General features: G+C 43.5%; 1 protein-coding gene across 1 annotated transcript in view; it reads right to left on the reverse strand.

The window, feature by feature from the left end:
• Positions 1 to 1,289: 1,289 nt before the first annotated feature.
• Positions 1,290 to 26,117, reverse strand: part of FCHO2 (FCH and mu domain containing endocytic adaptor 2) — a 418,994-nt gene continuing 394,166 nt past the window's right edge. The window contains exons 23-26 of the mRNA XM_063963877.1: positions 20,769 to 20,968; positions 9,868 to 9,932; positions 8,857 to 9,021; positions 1,290 to 4,716 (exon numbers count right to left, since the gene is read on the reverse strand). Of these exons, the coding sequence (XP_063819947.1) occupies positions 4,694 to 4,716; positions 8,857 to 9,021; positions 9,868 to 9,932; positions 20,769 to 20,968 (453 nt within the window). The 3' untranslated portion in view covers positions 1,290 to 4,693. The remainder of the gene's footprint in view (positions 4,717 to 8,856; positions 9,022 to 9,867; positions 9,933 to 20,768; positions 20,969 to 26,117) is intronic.

Genomic DNA, 26,117 nt, shown 5'->3' on the forward strand with positions numbered 1-26,117 from the left:
ATACTCACCCGGCTTCTGTCTTCCGGGTCTGCGAGGGGGACGGCGGCGCGGCTCTGGGATTGGACGGCGAGGGTGAGATCCTGCGTACGATCCCTCTGGAGCTAATGGTGTTCAGTAGCCTAAGAAGCAGGACCTAGCTTCAGAAAGTAGGGCTGCTTCTCTCCCCTCAGTCCCACGATGCAGGGAGTCTGTTGCCAGCAGAGCTCCCTGAAAATAAAAAACCTAACAAAATACTTTCTCTCAGCAAACTCAGGAGAGCTCACTGAAAAGCACCCAGCTCGTCTGGGCACAGTATCAAACTGAGGTCTGGAGGAGGGGCATAGAGGGAGGAGCCAGTGCACACCAGAACCTAAATTCTTTCTTAAAGTGCCCATGTCTCCTGCGGAGACCGTCTATCCCCATGGTCCTTACGGAGTCCCCAGCATCCACTAGGACGTTAGAGAAAAGTTGATTAAATGGAGACAGCATCTTTAACCACTTAACTGGCATAGTCAGATCACATTCGACCACGCTGCCGCACTGTGTCCCCCAGTTTTGACAAGGAGATTAGTTCTGCAGATGTCGGGATTCTGGTGTCTGCATTGTGACCGCCGGATCTTGACTGGCAATATTGTAACCACTTACCATGCAAACTTCAACTTAAAGCGTAGAAAATGGTAAATTTTCAACCTCACTTCATCACGGGGGCAAACAAGGGGTGACCCCATTTTTTTCAATTTTGACTATCACTGTCTAATGAAGATTAATCTTTGGTCATTCATCTGTGTAACCTATACAATATACAGCACTGAAAATGTGCAAGGATTAAGGTATGTCACACTTCAGTGGGTGATTGTTGTCCCACTGAATGCAACAAACACGTACTTTTTATTGCAGCATGGATGGGGGGGGGGGAGGGGGGGGAGACAAGGGTGAGGAAAAAGGACATTGTGAGAATGATGTGATCTACAGTGTAATGAGTATCTATAGAACACATCTAACTTTGTCCGCGGTCCTATCAAAAACCGATTGTTATGTGTGTTTTTCCTTTGCTCCATATTTTTTATTCATTAACAGTTTCTTATATAGCGCAGCGAATCCGTTGTTTTACAGTTGCTCACTTAACCAAGCTTTTCTATTATTTAGTATCATGCCCACAATCATTAGGAAGTATAATATATGTTCCACTATCTTTTTGCATACTGTATATTCTACTGTATATTCCACAATTGGTTTTGCATAGTGGTGAACCGCAAGAATGAAAGGACCAGAAGAGAAGACGCTTTGGTTTGTAAATTATTTATATATTACATGTTTATTACATATGCAACATATTTTGTAAAATGTACATTGTGGAAAAAAAAAAATCAAAAATATTTACAGTTTTTGTAAGATATACTTGTTTTGCTTTAATTTACAATCAAAAGTAAGAACATTCCATAAAAATTCAGGTGTACTTTAGCATTCAGTGTTTAAAAATTTGTCTAAACAAGAGGCAGCTACGAGGATATCACTGTGTACAGAAGCAAGAGCCAGCTCGCTAAACACAACATTTGGCAGATACCAGCATCGACCTGTAGACTCAAATTCATTCACTACTGAAAATTCCCAGATAAATCTGTATGGCTCCAATATTGTAACCTGCTCTTATAACTAATACTTATTTGAATATGTAGAATTAAAAGTGCTAAAAACACAAGGACATATGTGTGTGTGTGTGTGTGTGTGTGTGTGTGTGTGTGTGTGTGTATATATATATATGTATATATATATATATATATATACATACATACATACATATACACACATACACCAAAACTATGCTTTGAATTTACATTCAATATTTTTGTTGTACGGTCTTTGAGAAATATTTTACTTCGGATAGTTACAGGTCAGATTACAATATAGATTACACACAATTATTAGCTTTTTAAACTGTAAAATAAAATGTAAAATAAAATGATATAAACATGTCGGCCTTCAAAGAGATAGTTGTTCTATTGTGAAGCCTTATTGCTAAAATCAGACTTTTCTTTAATTCTCTTTTTACAGTGATTAAATGATAAAGTATAATTATTGCTGAGTAATGGAAAGTTGATTGTGTGTTAGTGTAATTATGATTAGGCATCTGCAGGATATAGTTAAAGTAGTGGTTCAAGTTTTCTTTGAACAGATGTTTGACTACATAAGACAATTGGTAATGTATGACCATTAGTAATGCATGAATCATGTTATAATGACTAGGGGCTATTAGCAAGTGTGTGAAATTCAATTTAAGATCATTCTAGCAAGTTTTTGATCACATTTAAAAGGATAATAACAAACGGTACTGTTATTTTTTATCACCCGTTCGCCTTTAAACTTGTTTAGTAAAAAATGTCCGCCATCCCACCAAGCTCAGCTGGATTGTCTACATTACATTGTACATAAAATAAAAGCCTTTCTATGCAGACTTTCACAGGAATTCTGAATCGGATGTACACGGACGAGTACATGTTGAGTTGGAAAAAAGACCCACCCCAATCCACAGGTATAAGGTTCCCTTCTAAAGGATAACTAAACTAAAAAATGATATATTATAAATTCTATCATGTTAACAATAGCATATTGAATGAGTGTGATTTGTAAATATATGTAGACAGAGAGAGAGAGAGATACAAGCAGAGAGGGGGGAGGGGACTGAGGGGTTAATTACAGCAATATAAATAATATGCATCTACACACAGATTTATATATATATATATATATATATATACATACACACACATACATATATGTATATAGATAGACAGGCAGATAGGAATAAAAGAATGGCAGCAGCACTCGTAGAGAACAATACATACAATACATAAACACACAACAACACACAAATTTGGCATTTGCAGTATAAAAGTAAACATATTAACACATTTCAGATACAAGTTCTGGTCTTGGAAGAAGCACAGCAGATTTGCTGCATGTAAGCCAATGAGAGAATGAAGGCAGCCTCCCTGTCCAATTGCTGATTATGGGGGCATTGGTGGTGTATTGCTACTGTATTTGCTATATAGCTGAATGCACACATGTTAGCAGTAACTCTTGTGTAGTGCAACTTCTATCTCAAGGTTATAGAACTTTCATGTAGCTCTTGCCAAACTGCTGTAAAATATTGTATAATATAAAAATGTTTAAGTGTTTAATAAATAGTTTGCATTATCGGGAGAAAGATTATGGAAAAATTTTAACAGAAATAAAAAAAAATTAAAAATAAGGACCTGTTTCATGGAAACGGAAACAAAACCGAAGATTAAATGGTAAATGTTGCTTCTGAAAAGTCAGGCAATACGTAGACAATACAGTTACTTAAGTTATATGATGAAAGATAAGTGAATGAATCAAAATTAGTCAGACAACAGGCTGGTGCCTTCCTAATACCTGGGCAATATACCTATATACAGTAGATGTGACTATGTATTGGGTACATTTTTTAAAAATAAAATTGGATTACTTTGTACCATAAGCCATTTTCCCAGCTCCCACACTATACATGTGTGCTTTTGTTGTATCTCTGACAATAAGCATTTGCCAATGTATCTGTCAGGCCTCTATTCCTCATCTAAAGGGCAATTAATATTAACCCTCAGAATAACCCTGATGTATGACTAGGCTTTAAAAACAGTGAGGTCTGTACATGGCATGTCATAGTTTGCATACACCAGAATAAACTAGCCCTTATAGTTCAGTAAACCATAAATAAGAACAGTAGGAACAGGAACATACGGGGAAAGGCACAGATGTTAATGCATAAAAAGAATGGCCCTACAAAAATAACTTCACTGACGCAGACATTATAAAAGCCCTGTTGCCTTATTCTATTCCTTTTGTATTTTTGTAATTGCACTTACGTTGAAATTATCCATGACATGTCTTTTACGTTAACAGTGAGGTACACAAATCCACAGAATTTTTTTCATTTTTACTTATAGAAAACCATGCCCCCTTTTGGAAATAAGGAAACAGACTGAATATAAATGATCTTGTACAACATGGCAAGATGTATACTGGAGATAAAGTGACTCTACAACTTACAGCGAGGGTGCCCAATATTCACTCTCCTTGTGTATCATGCATAAGTGATGTCATAGTGAGATCATACACCGTGTTTTTGTTACCAATGCTGGACCAGCTCGCAACATGGCCGCCATCACTATGTTCAAGTGACGTGTTCACTTTGGCTGCAAACCATACCCTGAATTGATAGTACAGTAGGGCTTGTCAGAATGAACGAGATGTTAAATAATAAAACTGTATTGACTATTTACATGTATATAAAACATTGTATATATGTATACTTGATTGCTCTTGACAAATTATGGATGTTACAAAATGTAACAGGTGATGGTTTTGGATACAAAATGGCTGTGTAGTCAAGTCTTGTCTTTATACAAATACAAACATATGCTGAATTGTAACCACAACTGCAGAAGACTTCAGTGCTACATCGTCCAAAAAGATATTCCAGAAAAAGACTCATAAAAAAGTGCATTTTTATGCTTTGTAGTTGGCAGCAATTTAGAAATACCTTCTAAACAAGAATTAAAATATATTTATATTTATATATATATATAATAGATCTATAATTAAAACAGCATGTGGAAGATTTCCGATAAATTAACAAGGATCTGTTTGCTTAAATCCCAGAATTAAAAAAATAAAATAACAAACGACATTAAAATCAAGAGTCAGCCATGTATTTTCCTGAAAGAAAAAAATAAAAGAAATCAGTATACATTTAAACATAAACCAGATAATTCATTTGTTAATGGATTTGATAGGACACATTTGAGATTTAATTATTTTTTAATGAAATGCTACCAAGGAGAGTCAAATGTAAATTATTTTAAAAGCATAATTATACCAGGAGATCTCCCTTTATAGCCAGCAATATTAATTAACTAGACATTAATTATAATGCTGTATTTATATGAAGATTAGCGTATAAGGGTAGAATTCAATTAGGTGCCGGGAGGATTTGCCCAGCACCAAGAGGAAAAGCTGACTTGTGGGCTTATTCAATATTCATGAAAAAGCAACTAATACATTCACGATGAACGAATACCATCAGTGATGTTCTTTATGACCCCAATACGCATGATATATTGGCCAATATGTCTGCTTCCACTGTAGGGTAGCAGATGTTGTGGATATTAACAAAAAATCCAGTTTTAAAAAGGTGTCAGGCATTTTCCCACCTTTAATGTGACCTTGCATCCCAACAAACGACAAGTCATCAACAAATAGACCATTTTGGTGTAAAATTCAAAAAATTCAAAACCTACAATACCATGGTTGTATTAGATTGCATACCCTTTCACAATTGGGCTGCAATTGAGTTTAGAGTTCAATTACATTACAAATCATATTCAAAAAGCAATACGCATACATCTGTTGTCAATAAAATGGATTGTAATGATCCCTGAATAAAAGATCAGCTATTCTTGTAGGATTTCCTTGGAGATACTTGGTCACATCCTACTTGGAGAGCAATGGTCCACAGGGATCTCATTGTTGAAAGTGGAAACAAGAAATTGAAGGCTGCGTTCCTCACTTGCCTAAAAAGTGGCTGCTATTTAGAGAACAGTGGCTCACCTGCCCTGTATATAAATATATATTGGGTGGGATATGTTCAATTTGCCAGCTGTCGGGGTCCCGGGGATCAGGATACCAACGCTGGAATCCCGGCAAAACAGGACTATTACCACTTGTGGGTGTCCATGACACCCACAGAGTGGGAATAGATCCTGTGTCGAGCGCAGTGAGCCTGCAAGGGGACTCCCTGTGCTCGCCCCGCTACCGGCATTCTGGCGAGCAGGGTGCAGCTGTCGGGATATGCATGTGTCAAAAATCCCCATCATTCTTAACATTGTCAGACTATGGGGTTTGCAGATTTGTCTGAGATAAAGAGTGGTTGGTTGTCATTTCACTTGTTGGTGCTGGACTCCTGCCCTTAGTCCTGTACTACTTGCTGAAGGATATGCTCTCTGGTCTGTTGAGCACAACCTTTGTCCATGGCCAACTAGCTGCACCATGTATTTATCCCTTGGGATGGTGCCCAAGAATGTTATTTTTCCAACCTTCTGGAACCATTCACTGGTGTAGCTGTAATGGGGGCACACGGGCCCCTGAGTCCAGAGGGAAACCCCACCACACACGCTGCACCCATTTTTAAAATACTTAATCCTCTGGAGTCCCGCGCCAATGTCAGCAGTGCTCTGAAATCACTGTGAAAACGGTGCATCAGCCATTGCCGCTGCACCATTTTCCTGGTGATCTGTGCATGCGCAGTAGAGTCTAAGCCCTCCAGAGCTCAGACTCTCCAGCGCTGCCAGCAGAGAGGAGGGGGTCCGAACGGAGAAGCCAGCACACGGGCCTACTCCTCTCTTAAAACGCCCCTGGGACCATTATTTAAGTACTTTTGAGTTCAGATTCTTGTGCCCCATGGAGTGGTCTTGTATTATATTTGTGAGATCTAGGTTCCACTTTGAGATTGTAGTTATTGTCTGTCAACTGTCCAAAATTGTTATCTGGAATTGCTTATGTAGGGCAATCTGGAAATGCCTGTTTGGGGAAGCCCTTCTGTTCAGTTAAGATTTACCAGGGGGATGCAGACTTGGCTGCACACTTCTTCGGAGATGCAGGTCTGCCTTGTAGCACATCCATTTAATGTTGGGTGGTTGCGCTTCATAGTGTAGGTTTCACTTGTACTGTTAACTAGCGATTCTACCATTGCGGATGATCACGTCCCCAACTTTTTCCAGTTTTTGCTTGAACTCTGATGCACAGCTCAAGACTGGGGGAGAGTGCATTATTCTTCCTGTGACTTCCCTTCTATCTATCTAGGTTGCACACTGTAGTTTTGGAGTCCGGGGTCAGTTTGTGTATTGAACTCCTTCTTGGTTGGATTGTGTGAGTATCTTCCAGCATGCAGGGGTTTGCTTCCGATTTATGAGTTTTACTCTTTCAGCCCCTCTCAGCTTTCCGAGGCTGTTGTTTTTGTTTTGTTTTTGGAGCTATTTCTTAGCTTCTTGACTTGTGAGTCTACTTACTAAGCCTTGGATGGAGGTAAAGTGAAGAGAGATGAAGTACCGACCAAGCAGATCCTAACTGTCCTTTTTCAAACACAGCCTGTAACTTGGCAGTTAGGAGCTGGCAGGCTGGTACTTTATCTCCGTCCACTTTATCTCCATCCAGGGCTTAGTAAATAGACCCCTTGGTGGCTGCGCTCCTATGTACTTTTCTCTAGTTTCAGTTGCTGGGCTGTTCTGTTGGGAGTGAGCTTGTAGTTTAGCTAAATCAAGTGCTACCAAAGAAGAGTGCAGAAAAACACATGTGAAAGTACACCACCCTCTGTAACATACACTGGGATTGGTTAGAACCCAGTCTGCTGTTGTAGATTTGCATAAATGAATAGGTATTTGAGATGAGCAAAGTATATTCTTTCTAAAAGATGGAAACCCATATGTAGAAATATCTATAGATTAACAGCAGAAGGACGAATTATGAGTGACGTATTTCTGGGATACCGTTGTCTGAGAAGGGCATCATAAAGGTCTTGGTCTGTAAAATTGCACCTAAAGTGTAAAGACTAAGGGGTCTAGTTACTAAGCCGTGGATGGAGATAAAGTTGCTGGAGATAAAGTATCAGCCAATCGGCTCCTAACTGTCATTTTTCAAACACAGCCTGTGACATGGCAGTAAGGAGCTGATTGGCTGGTACTTTATCTCCATCCACTTTATCTCCATCCAAGGGTTAGTAAATGGACCCCTAAGAATTAAAACAAACTGTCCTAACCCCAATATCTTCATTACTCTCCTGCAGGCACTAAATAAAAAACTGAATTGATGCAGCAGGCAGGAAAGCTTGGAAGTGAGATTTATCTACAATAGTTTTAACTATTTAGTACCTATTTAGTAACTATTCAGCTTCCCACAGTCTGCAGTGTCCCCAAGTTAGACAAAAGATGAAGGAAGATCAATGTCTTGTAACAGCCCAGTCAGAGCCCAAACCTCAATCCGATTATGCTAAAGAGGATCGTGTCCTAGAAATTTGATGGATCTTTACACAAGGAAGTGTGGGACAGAATTACAAAATCCAGTTGTAAGAAGTTGAAATACTTTTTTTTTTTTTTAAATACTCACTGCTACAAGTTAAATGTGTTTCCACACCAGAGCATTACTCACTTATTCAACCAGGATATTGTATTTTTTTGTTCTTTTCAAGGTCACATTAAAAGATGAAAAAAAATCTGCCAAAATGTAGCTTTGATTACATCAGAACCTGCAATTGTGAATGTTGACTCCATTGAATAATTGATCATTCTCGCAGAGCAAGAAATAAATATAAATTATAATTTATAAAATCTGTCGTGAATACCAAAATCTAAAAAAATAATGGTAAGATCTCTTGCACATAAAACTAAATGAAGTGCAAGGTAATCTCAAAATGTTTTCCAATCAGTTGTTTAAAAATAAAAAATAAATTAACTTTTTTTTATGCTCAAATAAGAAAAAAAAAATTGCGTACAAAACATAATTTTACAGATTTCTTTCATTAGCATTTTTACTTTTGTAAAATTAAAACAAAAAAAGACAGAGGTTTACTCTTGTTAGCCTGGAATGTAAAGCCAAAAAGTGATTTCTGGATAAAATGGTGTATGATACATAGGTACGCTGTATCATAGGACAACAAATCCTCTGGAGAAAAACATCAGTTTTGAAATAAATTGTGTATGGAAGTTAAATTAGCATGCCTCATTTTATTTAGGTTCTTCAGACGACTCAAAATAACAAAAAAAAAAAAAACAAACAAAAAAAACAGGAAAACAAAAATTAATGTACCTGTGCCAAACCTCTTTTTTACTAACGAAAGGCGGTAGCCTGTTCCCACAAGCTCAATGTCCACCCCTGACAGTGTGCCCCCGTCACTCATGAACTGTACTGCCAGCGTGCTTGGGTTACTGGGTCCCTCTGCTAGATCAAATTTTGCCCTGAGTGATCCAGATCCTATAAAATTACGAAATAAATATAATTAAACACAATTAAACCTCTTTGCTGGTAAATAATACAAACAGGTTTTTGTACATTGTGATAGTGCAACACATGTAAATATGCAGGTACTCACACAAGGACAGTTGTTTTTTGTGTGTGTGTTTTTAATAATCAAAAATATTAGGTTTTCCAAACAAAACCTCTGTTTAGCGTAGGGGTGGGCAATAAGCGGCCTGCGTATAGTTGTTTTCATTAATGTAATTGTTGCTTAATGCATAGGACTTTTACCACAGAGCACTCACATACTTACAGATAGGACTGAATCTCTATACAAAGTGCTACAGTGAAGTTCTGTTGTGCTTCATATACAGAGTCAGACGCATACACAGATCTGTAAGTCTTGTGAAGCAGTTTTATTGCACTGCGACTACGGTTGCCACCTCATCCCTTTAATTCTGGACACATTAATTACACAGGTTCTGTGGCTGGCTGACTTCAAGAATCCAATTCACATGGTTTTAATCAGCCACAGTACCTGTGTAATTAATATGCGTCCAGAATTAAAGTGATGTGGTGGCAACCCTAACTGCGAGTAAGATGCTCAGTACAAGCAGTGTCACGTGGCATGGTGGCTCACTTACGCCAGGCTTCTTGCGCAGCATGGCATATTGAGGCTAAGTGTATGCGTATCTGTAGTAATATCTGCGGCATTCACAGTTAATGTGCGTGTGATATAATGCAGCAAGCTCTATACGGCCAAAATACATAATTTGCATCAATAACCTAAGTCTATGATGGATTCTTACTGCAGGGTCTGTGCACACTATATAACCTGAATAGGCACACGGAATATGTACTCGCCTCCATTTTCAGACTTTTCTGAAATCACAGATATCTTCCAGAAGGCTTTCATTTGTTCAGCATTCCTAGGAAAGAATTAACAAAGACAAACATTTCTAATTGCAAATTAAAACCAAATTCAAGAGCAAACAAAGTGATAAATCAGCATTATGGCAAGAAAATTCAGCAGCGAAGGGGTTAAACTGTGCGCACATGACATGTTACAGTCACATGTGTGAATCACTTTATAAAACAAAAGAATGCTCTCACCCCCACTCAGAGTAATTCATCTCATGTACTTTCTGTGACAACCCCTATACACAAAATTAGGGGTGAATTGCAGTATTTTTTCTCATTAGTTCAATACACTAACCTTTCCCATCAATCACATAATAATCAACTAATGATTATTATAGTAATAGCGATCTGGAGATTGCATAATTTACAGGAAAACGTGCAATCACAGATCATGATGACTTTAAAAAATCAGCAACTTGTTTCATAAACTGATCTCCTTCACCGTAATTCCCAGTGTAGTGTACAGATGTGTCCTCATACATCATTGCCAGAATTGCGCCAAACAGCCCCTCATGGCACGACAGGTCACGTGAGGAACTTCTAGGGTCAGGAGTCAGTTTTGCGTCTTTTTTTGCCAAGACCACATATTAGTTGTCTAGGATGCATGAGGAGGTTGTGCAGATTAATGTGATAAATAACACTTGTGTGACAGTCTTTGTATCCGATGTGCTACAATGTAGCAGCCACAGCATTTTTGCAAGCCAAGGTCTATTATGCTCCGTACACAGTCTCAGTCACACACAATATACAAGACAATATACAAGTGTCATATCAATTAATCAACACAGTCTCCTCGTGCGTCCTAGATGCACCGTGCTGTGACTAATAAGCATTTTTGGAGAAAAAAATAGGATTTTAATTACCTACTGGTAAATCCTTTTCTCGTAGTCCGTAGAGGATACTAGGGTCCATTTAGTACCATGGGGTATAGACGGGTTCACTAGGAGCCATGGGCACTTTAAGAATTTGATAGGGTGGGCTGGCTCCTCCCTCTATGACCCTCCTACCAGACTCAGTCTAGGAAACTGTGCCCGAGGAGACGGACATACCTTAAGAGAAGGATAGATAAGGATAGTGGTGAGATTCCAAACCAGCACACACAAACAAGAGAAAAGCCAAGCTAACCAAACTTGAAACAGTAACAGCAACAGCTGAACCAACATTACTTAACCAAGTAACAGTGCAGGAAGAACGAAGCACCGGGCGGGCGCCCAGTATCCTATACGGACTACGAGAAAAGGATTTACCGGTAATTAAAATCCTATTTTCTCTTACGTCCTAGAGGATACTGGGGTCCATTTAGTACCATGGGGATGTACCAAAGCTCCAAAACTGGGTGGGAGAGTGCGGAGGTTCCTGCAGAACTGATTGACCAAACTGAAGGTCCTCAGAGGCCAAAGTATTAAACTTGTAGAACTTAGCAAACGTGTTCGAACCTGACCAAGTAGCTGCTCGGAAGAGCTGTAAAAGACGAGACACCCCGGGCACGGAAGAACCCACCGACCTAGTAAAGTGGGCCTGTACAGATTTTGGAACTGGCAAACCTGCCGTGGAATAAGCATGCTTGATAGTAAGCCTGACCCAGCGTGCAATGGACTGCTTTGAAGCAGGACACCCAATTTCATTGGGATCATAAAGAACAAACAGCGAGTCTGATTTTCTGTGAAGAGCTGTTGGCTTAACATACACCTTCAAAGCCTTCACAACATCCAAAGACTTTGAAGTAGCAGAGGTGTCGGTAACAACCGGAACCACAATAGGTTGGTTGATGTGAAACGCAGACACCACGTTAGAAAGAAATTGCTGACGAGTTCCGAGTTCAGCTCTGTCCTCATGGAAAATTAAGTAGGAGCTTTTGTGAGACAAAGCCCCCAGCTCCGACACACATCTTGCTGAAGCCAAGGCCAACAGTGTGACGGTCTTGCACGCAAGATATTTTACGTCCACCTCCTGTAACGGTTCAACCCAGTCCGATTGGAGGAATTGCAGCACCACACTGAGATCCCAAGGTGCCGTGGGAGGCACAAAGGGAGGTTGGATGTGCAGAACACCTTTCAAGAACGTCTGGACCTCAGGGAGAGAAGCAAATGGTTTTTGAAAGAAAATGGATAAGGCCGAAATCTGGACTTTATATGGAGCCCAGACGTAGGCCCACATCCAAACCTGCCTACAGAAAAAGTAGGAAACGTCCCAGATGAAATTCCACCGCAGAATAATTTCTGCTCTCACACCAAGAGACTTATTTCTTCCAAATACCGTGGTAATGTTTAGACGTTACCCCCTTCCTGGCTTGGATCACAGACGGGATAACCTTGTTAGGGATCCCTCTTCTGGCTAGAATCAGCCATTCAACTTCCATGCCATCAAACGTAGCCATGGTAAATACTGATAGACGAATGGGCCCTGTTGCAGAAGATCCTCGCGAAGAGGTAGAGGCCACGGATCTTCCAGGAGTATTCTCCAGAAGGTCCGCATACCAGGTCCTTCTTGGCCAGTACGAAGCAATGAGTATTGCTTGAACCTTTTCCCTTTTTATTCTTTTTAGAATCCTTGGGATCAGAGGAAGTGGAGGAAACACGTACACCATCTGATAGACCCATGGAGTCGACAGGGCGTCTACTGCCACTGTCTGTGGGTCTCTCGACCTGGAACAATACCGCTTGAGCTTCTTGTTGAGACGAGAGGCCATCATGTCGATCTGTGGATATCCCCATCGACGTGTCAAGCACCTGAACACTTCCGGGTGAAAGCCCCACTCCCCCGGGTGCAGGTCGTGTCTGCTGAGGAAGTCTGCTTCCCAGTTATCTACTCCCGGAATGAAGACCGCTGACAACACCACAGTTTTTTTTCTGCCCAGAGGAGAATTCTAGACACCTCTGACATTGCTGCTCTGCTTTTCGTTATGCCCTGTCGGTTTATATACGTCACTGCCGTCACATTGTCTGACTGGACCTGAACGGCCCGATCTTGAAGAAGATAAGAGGCCTGCAGAAGGGCGTTGTATATGGCCCTGAGTTCCAGAATGTTGACTGGAAGGATGACTACCTGACTTGACCATTTTCCTTGAAACTGCACCCACTGGGTGACTGCTCCCCAAACTCTGAGGCTTGCGTCTGTGGTTAACAGAATCCAGTTCTGAATTCCGAACGTCCGACCCTTGACGAGGTGAGAAGTCTGTAGCCACAACAGAAGGGAGATCCAGGCTTTTGGCAACAGACGGATCCTCTGGTGCATGTGAAGATGCGATCCGGACAATTTGTCCAACAGATCGAGCTGGAAGAATCTTGCGTGAAACCTTTCCGCATTGAAGCGCCTCGTAAGAGGCCACCATTTTCCCCAGAAGGTGAATGCAAAGATGCACCGATACCCGGGTTGTCTTCAGGACATCCCGAACCATCGACTGGATTACCGATGCCTTTTCCAACGGAAGGAACACTTTCTGCGTGTCCAGTATCATTCCCAGGAATGGAAGCCTCCGTATTGGCTCTAGGGGAGATTTCGGAAGGTTCAGAATCCACCCGTGATCCTGGAGAAGTTTAGTTGATAAACAAATGCTGTCCAACAACCTCTCCCTGGACGGTGCTTTTATAAGGAGATCGTCCAGGTACGGAATTATGTTCACTCCTTGTTTGCGGAGTAGAAACATCATCTCTGCCATTACCTTGGTGAACACCCTCGGTGCCGTGGAGAGACCAAATGGCAGGGCCTGGAACTGGTAGTGACAGTCCTGCAGTGCAAACCGTAGATAAGCCTGATGAGCGGGCTAGATCGGAATGTGAAGGTACACATCCTTGATATCCAGATACACTAGGAATTCCCCCTCCTTCAGACCTGAGATTAGCGCTCTCATAGACTCCATCTTGAATTTGAACACTCGTAAGTACGGGTTCAACGACTTGAGGTTCAGAATCAGTCTTACCGAACCGTCCAGCTTCGGTACTATAAACAAGTTGGAATAGTACCCCTTGTTTTGCAGATGAGGTGGAACCTAAACAATGACTTGAGTCTTTACCAGTTTTTGGATGGCATGCTGTAAAGATATACTTGCCTCTTGTGAAACTGGTAAGCCTGATTTGAAGGATCTGTGAAGTGGGAGCTCTTGGAACTCCAATCTGTAGCTCTGGGAAAATAGGATTTTAATTACCTATCAGTAAATCCTTTTATCGTAGTCCGTAGAGAATGCTGGGGTTCACCTTAGTACCATGGGGTATAGACGGGTCTACTAGGAGCCATGGGCACTTTAAGAGTTTGAGAGTGTGTGCTGGCTCCTCCCTCTATGCCCCTCCTACCAGACTCAGTATAGAAACTGTGCCCGAGGAGACGGACAACTTCGAGAGAAGGATTTTACACAGATAGTGGCGAGATTCACACCAGCTCACACATACTAGGCAAAGCAAGCTAACCAGCTTGAATACTCAGCAACAGCTGAACAACCGAGTTAACCAAGTAACAACACAGTACTTAACCAGGAACAAAGCAGTACGGAATCAAGTAACCACTGCAGGATAATGAAGCGCTGGGAGGGCGCCCAGCATCCTCTATGGACTACGAGAAAAGGATTTACCGGTAGGTAATTAAAATCCTATTTTCTCTTATGTCCTAGAGGATGCTGGGGTCCACATTAGTACCATGGGGATGTACCAAAGCTTCCAGAACGGGAGGGAGAGCGCGGAGGTTCCTGCAGAACTGATTGATCAAACTTTAGGTCCTCAGAGGCCAAAGTATCGAACTTGTAGAACTTAGCAAACGTGTTCGACCCAGACCAAGTAGCCGCTCGGCAAAGTTGTAAAGCCAAGACACCCCGGGGAGCCGCCCAGGAAGAACCCACCTTACGAACAGAGTGGGCCTTAACAGATTTTGGACACGGCAATCCTGCCATAGAATACACATGCTGGATAGTGAACCTAATCCAGCAAGAAATCGTCTGCTTAGAAGCAGGACACCCAACTTTCCTGGGATCATACAGGACAAACAGAGAGTCCGACTTTCTGTGATGAGCAGTCCTCTTTACATAGATCTTCAGAGCCCTTACAACATCCAAGGACTTAGATGGAATTGAGGAGTCAGTAGCAACTGGCACCACAATAGGTTGGTTGATATGATAAACAGACACAACCTTCGGAAGAAATTGCTGATGCGTCTTGAGCTCAGCTCTATCTTCATGGAACATTAAGTAGGGGCTTTTGCAGGACAAAGCCCCCAATTCAGACACACGCCTAGCAGATGCTAATGCCAACAGTGTGACCGCCTTCTAAGTTAGAAACTTGACCTCAGCCTCCTGTAAAGGCTCAAACCAATCTGACTGCAGGAACTGCAACACCACGTTAAGATCCAAGAGCGCCGTAGGAGGCACAAAAGGAGGCTGGATGTGCAGAACCCCTTTCAAGAAAGTCTGAACCTCAGGGAGGGAAGCCAGTTGTTTCTGGAACAAAATGGATAAGGCCGAAATCTGAAACTTTAAGGATCCCAAACGCAGGCCCACATCCACACTTACCTGCAAGGAAGAGAAGAAACCGTCCAAGTTGAAACTCCACCACAGGAAACTTCTTGGATTCACACCAAGACACATATTCCAAATCTGACGGTAATGTTTAGACATTACTCCTTTCCGAGCCTGTATCAGGGTAGGAATAACCTTGTTCGGAATGCCTTTCCGAGCTAAGATCTGGCGTTCAACCTCCATGCCGTCAAACGTAGCCATGGTAAGTCTTGATAAGCGAACGGCCCCTGTTACAGAAGGTCCTCTCGAAGAGGAAGAGGCCTCGGATCTTCCAGCAGTAATTCCAGAAGATCTGCGTACCAAGCCCTTCTTGGCCAGTCCGGAGCAATGAGGATAGCCTGAACTCTTGTTCTCTTTATGAGCTTTAGAATTCTTTGAATGAGTGGAAGTGGAGGGAACACGTACACTGACTTGAACACCCACGGAGTTACCAGGGCGTCCACCGCCACTGCTTGTGGGTCTCTCAACCTGGAACAGTACCTCCGAAGCTTCTTGTTGAGACGTCAGGCCATCATGTCTATTTGAGGTACACCCCAAAGACTTGTCACCTCTGTGAACACCTCTGGATGGAGGCCCCACTCCCATGGATGGAGATCGTGCCTGCTGAGGAAATCCGCTTTCCAGTTGTCCACTCCCGGAATGAAGAATGCCGACAGCACCACCGCGTGCTTTTCTGCCCAGAGGAGGATTCTTGTCACCTCTGACATTGCAGCTCTGCTCTTCGGTCCGCCCTGTCGGTTTATGTAGGCCACCGTCGTCACATTGTCCGACTGCACCTGAATGGCCTGATCTTGCAGAAGGTGCGCCGCTTGTAGAAGACCGTTGTACACGGCTCTTAGCTCCAGGATGTTTATTGGAAGAATGGATTCCAGACTTGACCACCTTCCTTGGAAGGTTTCCCCCTGGGTGACTGCATCCCAACCTCTGAGACTTGCATCCATGGTTAGAAGGATCCAGTTCTGAAACCCGAACCTGCGGCCCTCTAGAAGGTTAGGCAGTTGTAGCCGCCATAGTAGTGCGATCCTGTCTTTCAGCGACAGACGTATCCTCTGGTGCATGTGTAGGTGAGAGCCCGACCACTTGTCTAGGAGATCCAGTTGGAAGGACCGTGCATGAAATCTTCCGAACTGTAGAGCCTCGTAGGAGGCAACCATCTTTTCCGCAGAAGGCGAATGCACTGATGGACCGATACCCGGGCAGGCTTCAAGACATCCCGGACCATTGATTGTATCACCAACGCTTTCTCCACCGGTAGAAACACCCTCTGCACTTGTGTGTCGAGGATCATACCTAGAAAAGACAACCTCCCTGTCGGCTCCAAATGTGACTTTGGAAGATTCAGGATCCATCCATGATCCCTGAGCAATCGAGTCGTGAGAGCAATGCTCTGCAACAACTTCTCCCTGGAGGACGCTTTTATCAGCAGATCAGCCAGATATGGAATTATATTCACTCCTTGCCTGCGGAGAATCATCTCTGCCATTACCTTGGTGAACACCCTCGGTGCCGTGGAGAGGCCGAACGGCAGTGCCTGGAACGGATAGTGACAGTCCAACAGTGCAAATCTGAGATAAGTCTGGTGTGGCGGCCAAATCGGAATGTGGAGGTACGTATCCTTGATATCCAGGGCTACCAGAAATTCTCCCTCCTCCAGACCTGAGATCACCGCTAACAAGGCATTATAAAAAAGTATATACAGAGAAACTTATTAATAAAACTTGTATATTTGTTGTATATTTGTTAGAGCTTTGATTTTAGCAATTACAGAATAAAAGCAAACAAATAAAATCTGATAGGTGGTGAGTGTTCCACTGTAATGGACAAGCAAGGGGGCATGTCCATGTGGTGGTAGAAGGAAAGAAAAATAATAATAATCAATTACAACAAAATTACAATCCGTACAATGAGTAAACACATTTGATAGGGTAGTTCCAATAATAATAATAATAATAATAATAATAATAATAAGGCGGCATAAAAACAGCTCTTATTGCCAGAACAAGGCATTTGTAAAGCAAAAACAGGGACCAGTATAACGAATACATTTCCTAACATTAGCAGAAAGAATAGATACAACTTGTATATAGACTTCTGCTCTTCACCATGCATAAATTCCACTGAACGGTAAGGGAGACATTTTTATTTGTGCATATCAGCAAATTTGATATTGATGTAATGTAATGTACTGCTGCCAGCTGTAATATCCTGTGTGAATAATTCACCTACTGGGCACTTATGAGACTGTACAGAATACATTGGAGGTGGTGGCATAGGGGTATATGCAATTGCGGTCGAATTCGCGGCAATTTTCGCCGTTTTTTAATTCGACTCAATTCGACAGGTGAATCCCGGAAGGTGGCTTCCGGAATTCACCATATTCAATGAAAAACGGATTCGCCAGAGTCGCGGGCGAAAATCGGCCGATTTGGCGGATTTTGCCGCGATTTTAAAAAACGGTAAAAAAACGTGAAAAACCCGAAAAAAAAATGGCGTGGGGTCCCCCCTCCAAAGCATAACCAGCCTCGGGCTCATCGAGCTGGTCCTGGTTCTAAAAATGCAGGGGAAAAATTGGCCAGGGATCCCCCGTATTTTTAAAACCAGCACCGGGCTCTGCGCCTGGTGCTGGTGCCAAAAATACGGGGGACAAAAAGAGTAGGGGTCCCCCGTATTTTTAACACCAGCATCGGGCTCCACTAGCTGGACAGATAATGCCACAGCCGGGGGTCACTTTTATGCCGTGCCCTGCGGCCGTGGCATTAAATATCCAACTAGTCACCCCTGGCCGGGGTACCCTGGGGGAGTGGGGACCCCTTCAATCAAGGGGTCCCCCCCCCCCCAGCCACCCAAGGGCCAGGGGTGAAGCCCGAGGCTGTCCCCCCCCATCCAATGGGCTGCGGATGGGGGGGCTGATAGCCTTTTGTGATAATAAAAAGATATTGTTTTTTCCAGCAGTACTACAAGTCCCAGCAAGCCTCCCCCGCAAGCTGGTACTTGGAGAACCACAAGTACCAGCATGCGGGAGAAAAACGGGTCCGCTGGTACCTGTAGTACTACTGGGAAAAAAATACCCAAATAAAAACAGGACACACACACCTTGATAGTAAAACTTTATTACACACTACCGACACACACATACTTACCTATGTTGACACGCCGACTGCCACGGTCTCCGACGATCCGAGGGTACCTGTGAAAAAATTATACTCACCTTCCAGCGTCCAGAGATAAATCCACGTCCAGAGAGTAAAATCCACGTACTTGTTTAAAAAAAAAAACACGCAAAAACCCGCTCCATACCGGACTAGAAAGGGGTCCAATGCTTTCACATCAGACCCCTTTCTCCCGAATGCCGGGACATCACGTGACTCCTGTCACTGACGTCCCTTCAGCCAATCAGGAAGCGCTACTTCCGTGGCGCTCACCTGATTGGCTGTGCGCTGTCTGTACTGTGACAGCACATCGCAAAGCCGCTCCATTACTTTCAATGGTGGGAACTTTGCGGGTAGCGGTGGGGTCACCCGCCGGTCAGCCGCTGACCGGCGGGTGACCTTACCGCTAGCCGCTAAGTTCCCACCATTGAAAGTAATGGAGCGGCTTTGCGATGTGCTGTCACAGTACAGACAGCGCACAGCCAATCAGGTGAGCGCAACGAAGTTGCGCTTCCTGATTGGCTTAGAGACCTTTCTGTGACAGCTGTCACTGACAGGTCTCATTCGTGGAAAGGTGTCCCATGTGTCAGCATGGGACCCCTTTCAGTCCGGCATGGAGCGGGTGTTCGGTTTGTTTTTTTGCCAAGTACGTGGATTTATCTCTGGACCATGGCTGAGGTGAGTATATTGATCTTTTCTTTTCAGGTATCCGTGGATTCTACATGGAGAAGAGGACCGATGTCGGCGTGTGAACATAGGTAAGTATGTGTGTGTCGACGTATGAAATAAAGTTTTACTGTCGACGGTGTGTGTGTCCTGTTTTTATTTGGGTATTTTTTCCCCAGTAGTACTACAGGTACCAGCGGGCCCGTTTTTCTCCCGCATGCTGGTACTTGTGGTTCTCCAAGTACCAGCTTGCGGGGGAGGCTTGCTGGGACTTGTAGTACTACTGGAAAAAACAATATCTTTTTATTATCACAAAAGGCTATCAGCCCCCCCATCCGCAGCCCATTGGATGGGGGGGGACAGCCTCGGGCTTCACCCCTGGCCCTTGGGTGGCTGGGGGGGACCCCTTGATTGAAGGGGTCCCCACTCCCCCAGGGTACCCCGGCCAGGGGTGACTAGTTGGATATTTAATGCCACGGCCGCAGGGCACGGCATAAAAGTGACCCCCGGCTGTGGCATTATCTGTCCAGCTAGTGGAGCCCGATGCTGGTGTTAAAAATACGGGGGACCCCTACTCTTTTTGTCCCCCGTATTTTTGGCACCAGCACCAGGCGCAGAGCCCGGTGCTGGTTTTAAAAATACGGAGGATCCCCTGTCAATTTTTTCCCCGCATTTTTAGAACCAGGACCAGCTCGAAGAGCCAGAGGATGGTTATGCTTTGGAGGGGGGACCCCACACCATTTTTTTTTATGATTTCACCGTTCCAGCATAAAAAAAAATAAAAATAAAAAATAATATTTTAAAAAATATATAAATAATATTTGTGCCTCCAAAAAAAAAAAAAAAGTACCTAATCCCTTCTAATATAAATAGATCTGCTATTCCCCCCCAAAAAAACACAAAAAAAAACATGTTTAAATTTTTTTTATTTGTTTTCACCCTCCAAAGTGTGGCGGATTGAAAATGACGAATTTGCTGTCTAAAAGCACTGCTGTCGAATTTCCAAACTTGAATTGAATATGCTTTGGTCGAATTGCAGCACTTGTATCATTGCAGAAAAGTCGAATTTGCAAAAAGTCGAATTTCAAAAAGTCGAATTTTGAAAGTCCGTTTTTTGGTCGGAAAGCACTGAATTGCATAGGCGATTTTTTTTTTTGGTCGAAAATGACCCTAAATTCGACAATTTCGGGAATTCGACCGCAATTGCATATACCCCATAGTTTGTTAATAACTGGCAAGTGTGTAGCCTCTTTAACAACTTTGTGGGTAAAGGGTTGTGCACACAGTGGGAACCTGACTGGTTGACGATAGAGATGGCTTCACAACGACGCCGGGCATGGCAAAACGTGCATAGACCAGTCAGGGGTTCCAGCTTTGTGCACACTGGGACCCTTACCCACAACTCTGTTCCAGAGGTTACACCCTTGCAGGTTATTAACACCTTCTTTAATCCCTTATGTACTCTCATTGACCCCCATTCCTCTACACAGCATAAATAACCAGCAAAAAAAATCAGAGAATTTACTTACCATACTGCAGTAGGGAGGGACTGCATGTTTGTGACATTTCCATCCACTGGAACCACAACCTGTATATTAGATAATGTACTGGGCACGGCCATAGACTCGGGGTTATATTTATAATCTAGTCTGACATCGGTAGTGCTAGGGTTACACTTCCAGTAGGTGGCGAGGTTCAGAGGGGTGGACTGTATCCCATTTGATGACACCTACAATAAGAAGTCACACGTTAGATGGGTTCCAGACAAGATAGGTCAGGTGAAATGCTGTGTGTGAAGAACAATGTACACTGGGAAAAAATACAGGATTCAGAATATTGGGTGGGGGCGATGGTGGTATGGTTTGTGCATGGAAGGGTGCCAGCCTTGCTATTGTTGAGCTCTGTTGCGTGTGGTTCCTTCCCTGGGAGTAACCACTGACACACAGCAGTCAGGTATGATGGTTCCTTCACCCTCTTCGATAGCCCGCAGCTGCTCCCCTTCACAAAACTGCACAGAGCTCAGGAGCTGTGTAGTTATTTGTGGCATTACTCATCGCCTAGGGATGTCTGCTCTTATGCCCTCACCACTGACCGTTTGAGCCCTAATTTTTGTCAATACATGGGTATTACTGAACACATACTCAAAACCCACCCGCATGTTTACAGTTGTACTGCCAACACCATTAAAGTTGCATTTTATTGGTAACCGGTTGATAGGTTAATTCAATATGGATTACAGGTACAAAAGGTCGACAAGTTTTTCCGGATTTTTTTCCAACTTTTTCATACTTTACTATCCACGTAGACTACGAATGGGAAGCGAGCCATGCAAAGGGACGCGGTACAGCAACTGGGGATTCACGCGCGTTAACTTTGAAAATAACACACCAAAATACAAATTAACGTGTGCCGACCTTTTTTGTGTCCACCATTTCCATGTTGACCATTTTACTGTGTTGGACTTTTTGTAGCTGTGGACCTTTACCAGTGTCTACCTTTTACATGTCAACCTATTGACCGTGTCAACAATATGGGGTCAACCTCTTGACTGTTGAACTAATGATTCACACCCCATTTCATCTATGCATGAGGTAGCAAGTGGCGGACAAGTAGATGACTGCGAGCTAAGTAGATTTACTGTATATAACATGCATCACAGTGACAGCTCATAGAAGTTCAAACCTCAAACACCAGATGGACTTGAAGACTCAAAGTATAAGAAACACACTAAGACTCAGACACAATGGCATGAAGAATCTGCTGTACATTGCGGTTTCAGATTTTTAACCCTTTGCAGCAACTACTTAAAATGTGTTTATCTCTGTAATTTATTGTGGAGTATCAGAGAAAAAGTTAATCATTCATTACCTTTATTCATAGACACCATTTTAGGTTTACCCTTTTAACAAGAAAATATGTTTACGTTAGAGGAATGCTACAGTGTACAGAACATCATGAAATGGGACTTCACCTTCTGCCTGGTGTATATATATATCTTGTAAAATCCCTTGCATATTAAGAGAGCTCTCTCTAATTCCGCCTCATAAGAGTAAATCTGAATTCTCAGGAAGGTGGGCACCTGTTAGGAAATGCACTAAGTGTGAGGCTTTCTAGAGACAGACAGGAACAGAAGTTGACATATATGACTCTTGGTATGCAGCGTTCTAGCTCTGCTTGTTTCTAAGATGACTTATGGCTCATTAGTGCATTCCCAAATAAGGAGAGTTATGGTAGACTTACAATTGTTAAATCTCTTTCTGCGAGGAAAATTAGTTCTACAGGAAAACATTGGGGTGTAGAGTGGATATTGATCCAGAGGCACCAACAGGCTAAGGCTTTAGGCTGTCCCAGGATGCATTGGGGCATCCTCTATAAACTCTGCCTCCAGGCACTGGAGCTCAGTTTTGTTAACCAGTCAAATGCAGGAGCAGGTAAGAGAGAAGGCAGATGTTAGTCACATAGAACCACATTTTCACGACAGGAGAAGGTACCAGCAGCTAATGCCATACAAACCCATAGAAGAAAGGTGAGTCAGGGTGGGCGTCCTGTGGACCCAATGTACCTCACAGAAAGAGCGTTAACAATGGTTAGTGTTCCATAATTCTCCTTTTCTGCAGCAGGATACATTGGTTTCCACAGGAAAACATCGGGAATGTCATAAAGCAGTTCCTCAAGGGAGGGAACGCGCCTTAGCGGGTATGAGAACCCAGAATCCAAAGGAAGCATCCTGGGAGGCGGAAATCTCAAGGCATAGAATCTATTATTTATTATCAGTTATTTATATAGCGCACACATATTCCGTAGCGCTTTACAGATAATATTTGCCCATTCACATCTTTCCCTGCCCCATGAATAAAGGCTGGAACCACAATCTCTTTGTTAAGGTGAAAAGATAACACCACCTTAGGCAAATAATCCGGTCGAGTTTGAAGAACTGCCCGGTCACAGTGAAAAATCAAATAGGGTGGACGACAGGACAAAGCGTCTAACTCCGACTCTGGTCTTGCTAAGGCAATAGCCAGCAAGAACAGGACCTTGGCCATGAGCCATTTAAAGTTCGCCAACTCAAGAGGTTCAACTGTACACTCTTGCAGGGCTTTCAGTACAACAGTCAAATCCCATGGAGCCACAAGAGGGACATAGGGAGGCTGAATTCTATGTACACCCTGAGTGGAAGTATGAACATCAGGTATAGATGCAATTTTTCTCTGAAACCATACCGACAAGGCAGATATATGAACCTTGAGTGTGGCCAGACGAAGACCTGGGTCAAGACCTCATTGCAGAAAAGTCAGGATTCTGGACGTTCTGAATCGATATACATCATAATTCTTATAAGCACATCAGGTGAAGCAAGAATTCCAGACCCTGTAATTAATCCTGACAGACGTCGGTTTGCGGGCTTTCAACATAGTCTGGATAACCGCCTCAGAAAATCCTTTGGCCCCAGATGTGATGCTTCAAGAGTCACGCCGTCAAAGCCAGTATTGGCTAGGTCTGGGTAGACACAAGGGCCCTGTACAAGGAAGTACGGGTTCTGAGGAAGTAGAAGGGGTCTCTATGTTGATGGACCCTTCAGGTCTGAGAACCATTGCCGCTGAGGCCACCCTGGAGTGACCTCCTTCTTGATTAAACTTCTGTAGTACCCTGGGCAGAAGACGACAGGATAAGTCAGACACCCGTCTTGCCGACGTAATAGCCAGCAAGAACAGGACCTTGGCTGTGAGCCATTTAAGGTCCGCTGACTCAACTGAAGACTCTTGCAGGGCTTTCAGTACAACAGTCAATCCCCTGGAGCCACAGGAGGGACATAGGGAGGCTGAATCCTAAGTACACCCTGAGGGAAAGTATGAACGTCAGGTATAGATGCAATTTTTCTCTGAAACCACACCAACAAGGCAGATGTGTGTACCTTGAGGGTGGCAAGACGGAGACATAAGTCAAGGCCTTGTTGCAGAAAAGCCAGATTCTGGAAGTTCTGAATGTAGATACATCATAATCTTATCAGCACACCAGGTGAAGTAAGAATTCCAGACCTTGTATTAAATGCGGGCATATGCCAGTTTGCGGGCCTTCATATAGTTCGTATAACCACCTCAGAAATCCTTTGGCCCTCAGGAGTGATGCTTCAAGAGCCACACAGTCAAAGCCAGTTTGGCCAGGTCTGGGTAGAGACAAGAGGCCTGTACGAAGAGATCTCGGCGCTGAGGAAGTAGAAGGGGATGCTCCGTCGATAGACCCTGCAGGACTGAGAACTAGCGCTGTCGAGTCCACGCTGGAACGACTAGAAGTAGTATTCCTCCTTCTTGATTTAACTTCCATAGTTCCCTGGACAGGAGACACTAAAGGGAACATGTAGGGCAGCCGAAAGTTCCATGGAACCGCCAGTGCGTCCAAGAACGCTGCTTGAGTATCCCTGGTCCTTGATTTGAAGACTGGAACCTTGTGATTGTGTCGAGACGCCATGAGGTCTACGTTAGGGGTAGACACCACGTGTCCACTAGGAGTCGAAATACTTCTGGATGAAGACTCCACTCTCCGGCGTGCACGTCCTGGTGACTGATGAAGTCCGTTTCCCAGTTCAGGACACCTGGAATGAACACTGCCGATATGGCTGGCATATGGAGTTCCACCCAACAAAGGATTTTTGACACTTCCATCATTGCCATGCTGCCTTGAGTGCTGCCTTGATGGTTTATCTATGCCACCGTGGTAGCATTGTCTGATCGTACTTGAACAGGCCTGTTCGTAACTAAATGTAGGGCGAGAAATAGTGCATTGAAAACTGCCCTCAGCTCCAGAATATTTATTGGAAGGAGTGATTTCTCCTTGATCCAATGACCTTGAAAATAGGATTTTGGTACCTACCGGTAAATCCTTTTCTCCTAGTCCGTAGAGGATGCTGGGGACTCCAAAAGGACCATGGGGTATAGACGGGATCCGCAGGAGCTTGGGCACACTGAAAAGACTTTAACTGGGTGTGAACTGGCTCCTCCCTCTATGCCCCTCCTCCAGACCTCAGTTATAGGAACTGTGCCCAGGAGAGATAAACATTTTGAAGAAAGGATTTTTGTTTAAAGTAAGGGCTACAACATACCAGCCCACACCACAAACATACCGTACAACCAGAGTAACAGTAAACCAGATAACAGTATGAATTAACAACAGCAACAAGCTGAAACCAATAAATACACAACCCGTGTATAAACTAATTTAACCTGCAAGAATACACTGCAAGTAAAAGTCCGCACTGGGATGGGAGCCCAGCATCCTCTACGGACTAGGAGAAAAGGATTTACCGGTAGGTACCAAAATCCTATTTTCTCTTAAGTCCTAGAGGATGCTGGGGACTCCAAAAGGACCATGGGGTCTATACCAAAGCTCCAGACCGGGCGGGAGAGTGCGGACGACTCTGCAGCACCGACTGAGCAAACATGAGGTCCTCCTCAGCTAGGGTGTCAAACTTGTAAAACTTAGCAAAAGTGTTTGAACCCGACCAGGTAGCTGCTCGGCAAAGCTGAAGTGCCGAGACCCCTCGGGCAGCCGCCCAAGATGAGCCCACCTTCCTGGTAGAGTGGGCCTTTACGGACTTCGGCACCGGTAGGCCAGCCGAAGAATGAGCTTGCTGAATCGTACTACAAATCCAGCGTGCAATAGTCTGTTTCGAAGCAGGATGACCAATCTTGTTGGAAGCATACAGGACAAACAGCGCCTCTGTCTTCCTGGCAACAGCCATTCTGGCAACGTAGATTTTTAAAGCTCTCCCAACATCCAGAGACTTTGGAACTGCCACAGCATCCGTAGCCACGGGTACTACAATAGGTTGGTTAATGTGGAACGAAGAAACCACCTTCGGCAGAAACTGTTGACGAGTCCTA

The sequence above is a fragment of the Pseudophryne corroboree genome, chromosome 1, assembly GCF_028390025.1.
Source record: "Pseudophryne corroboree isolate aPseCor3 chromosome 1, aPseCor3.hap2, whole genome shotgun sequence".
NCBI lineage: Eukaryota > Metazoa > Chordata > Amphibia > Anura > Myobatrachidae > Pseudophryne > Pseudophryne corroboree.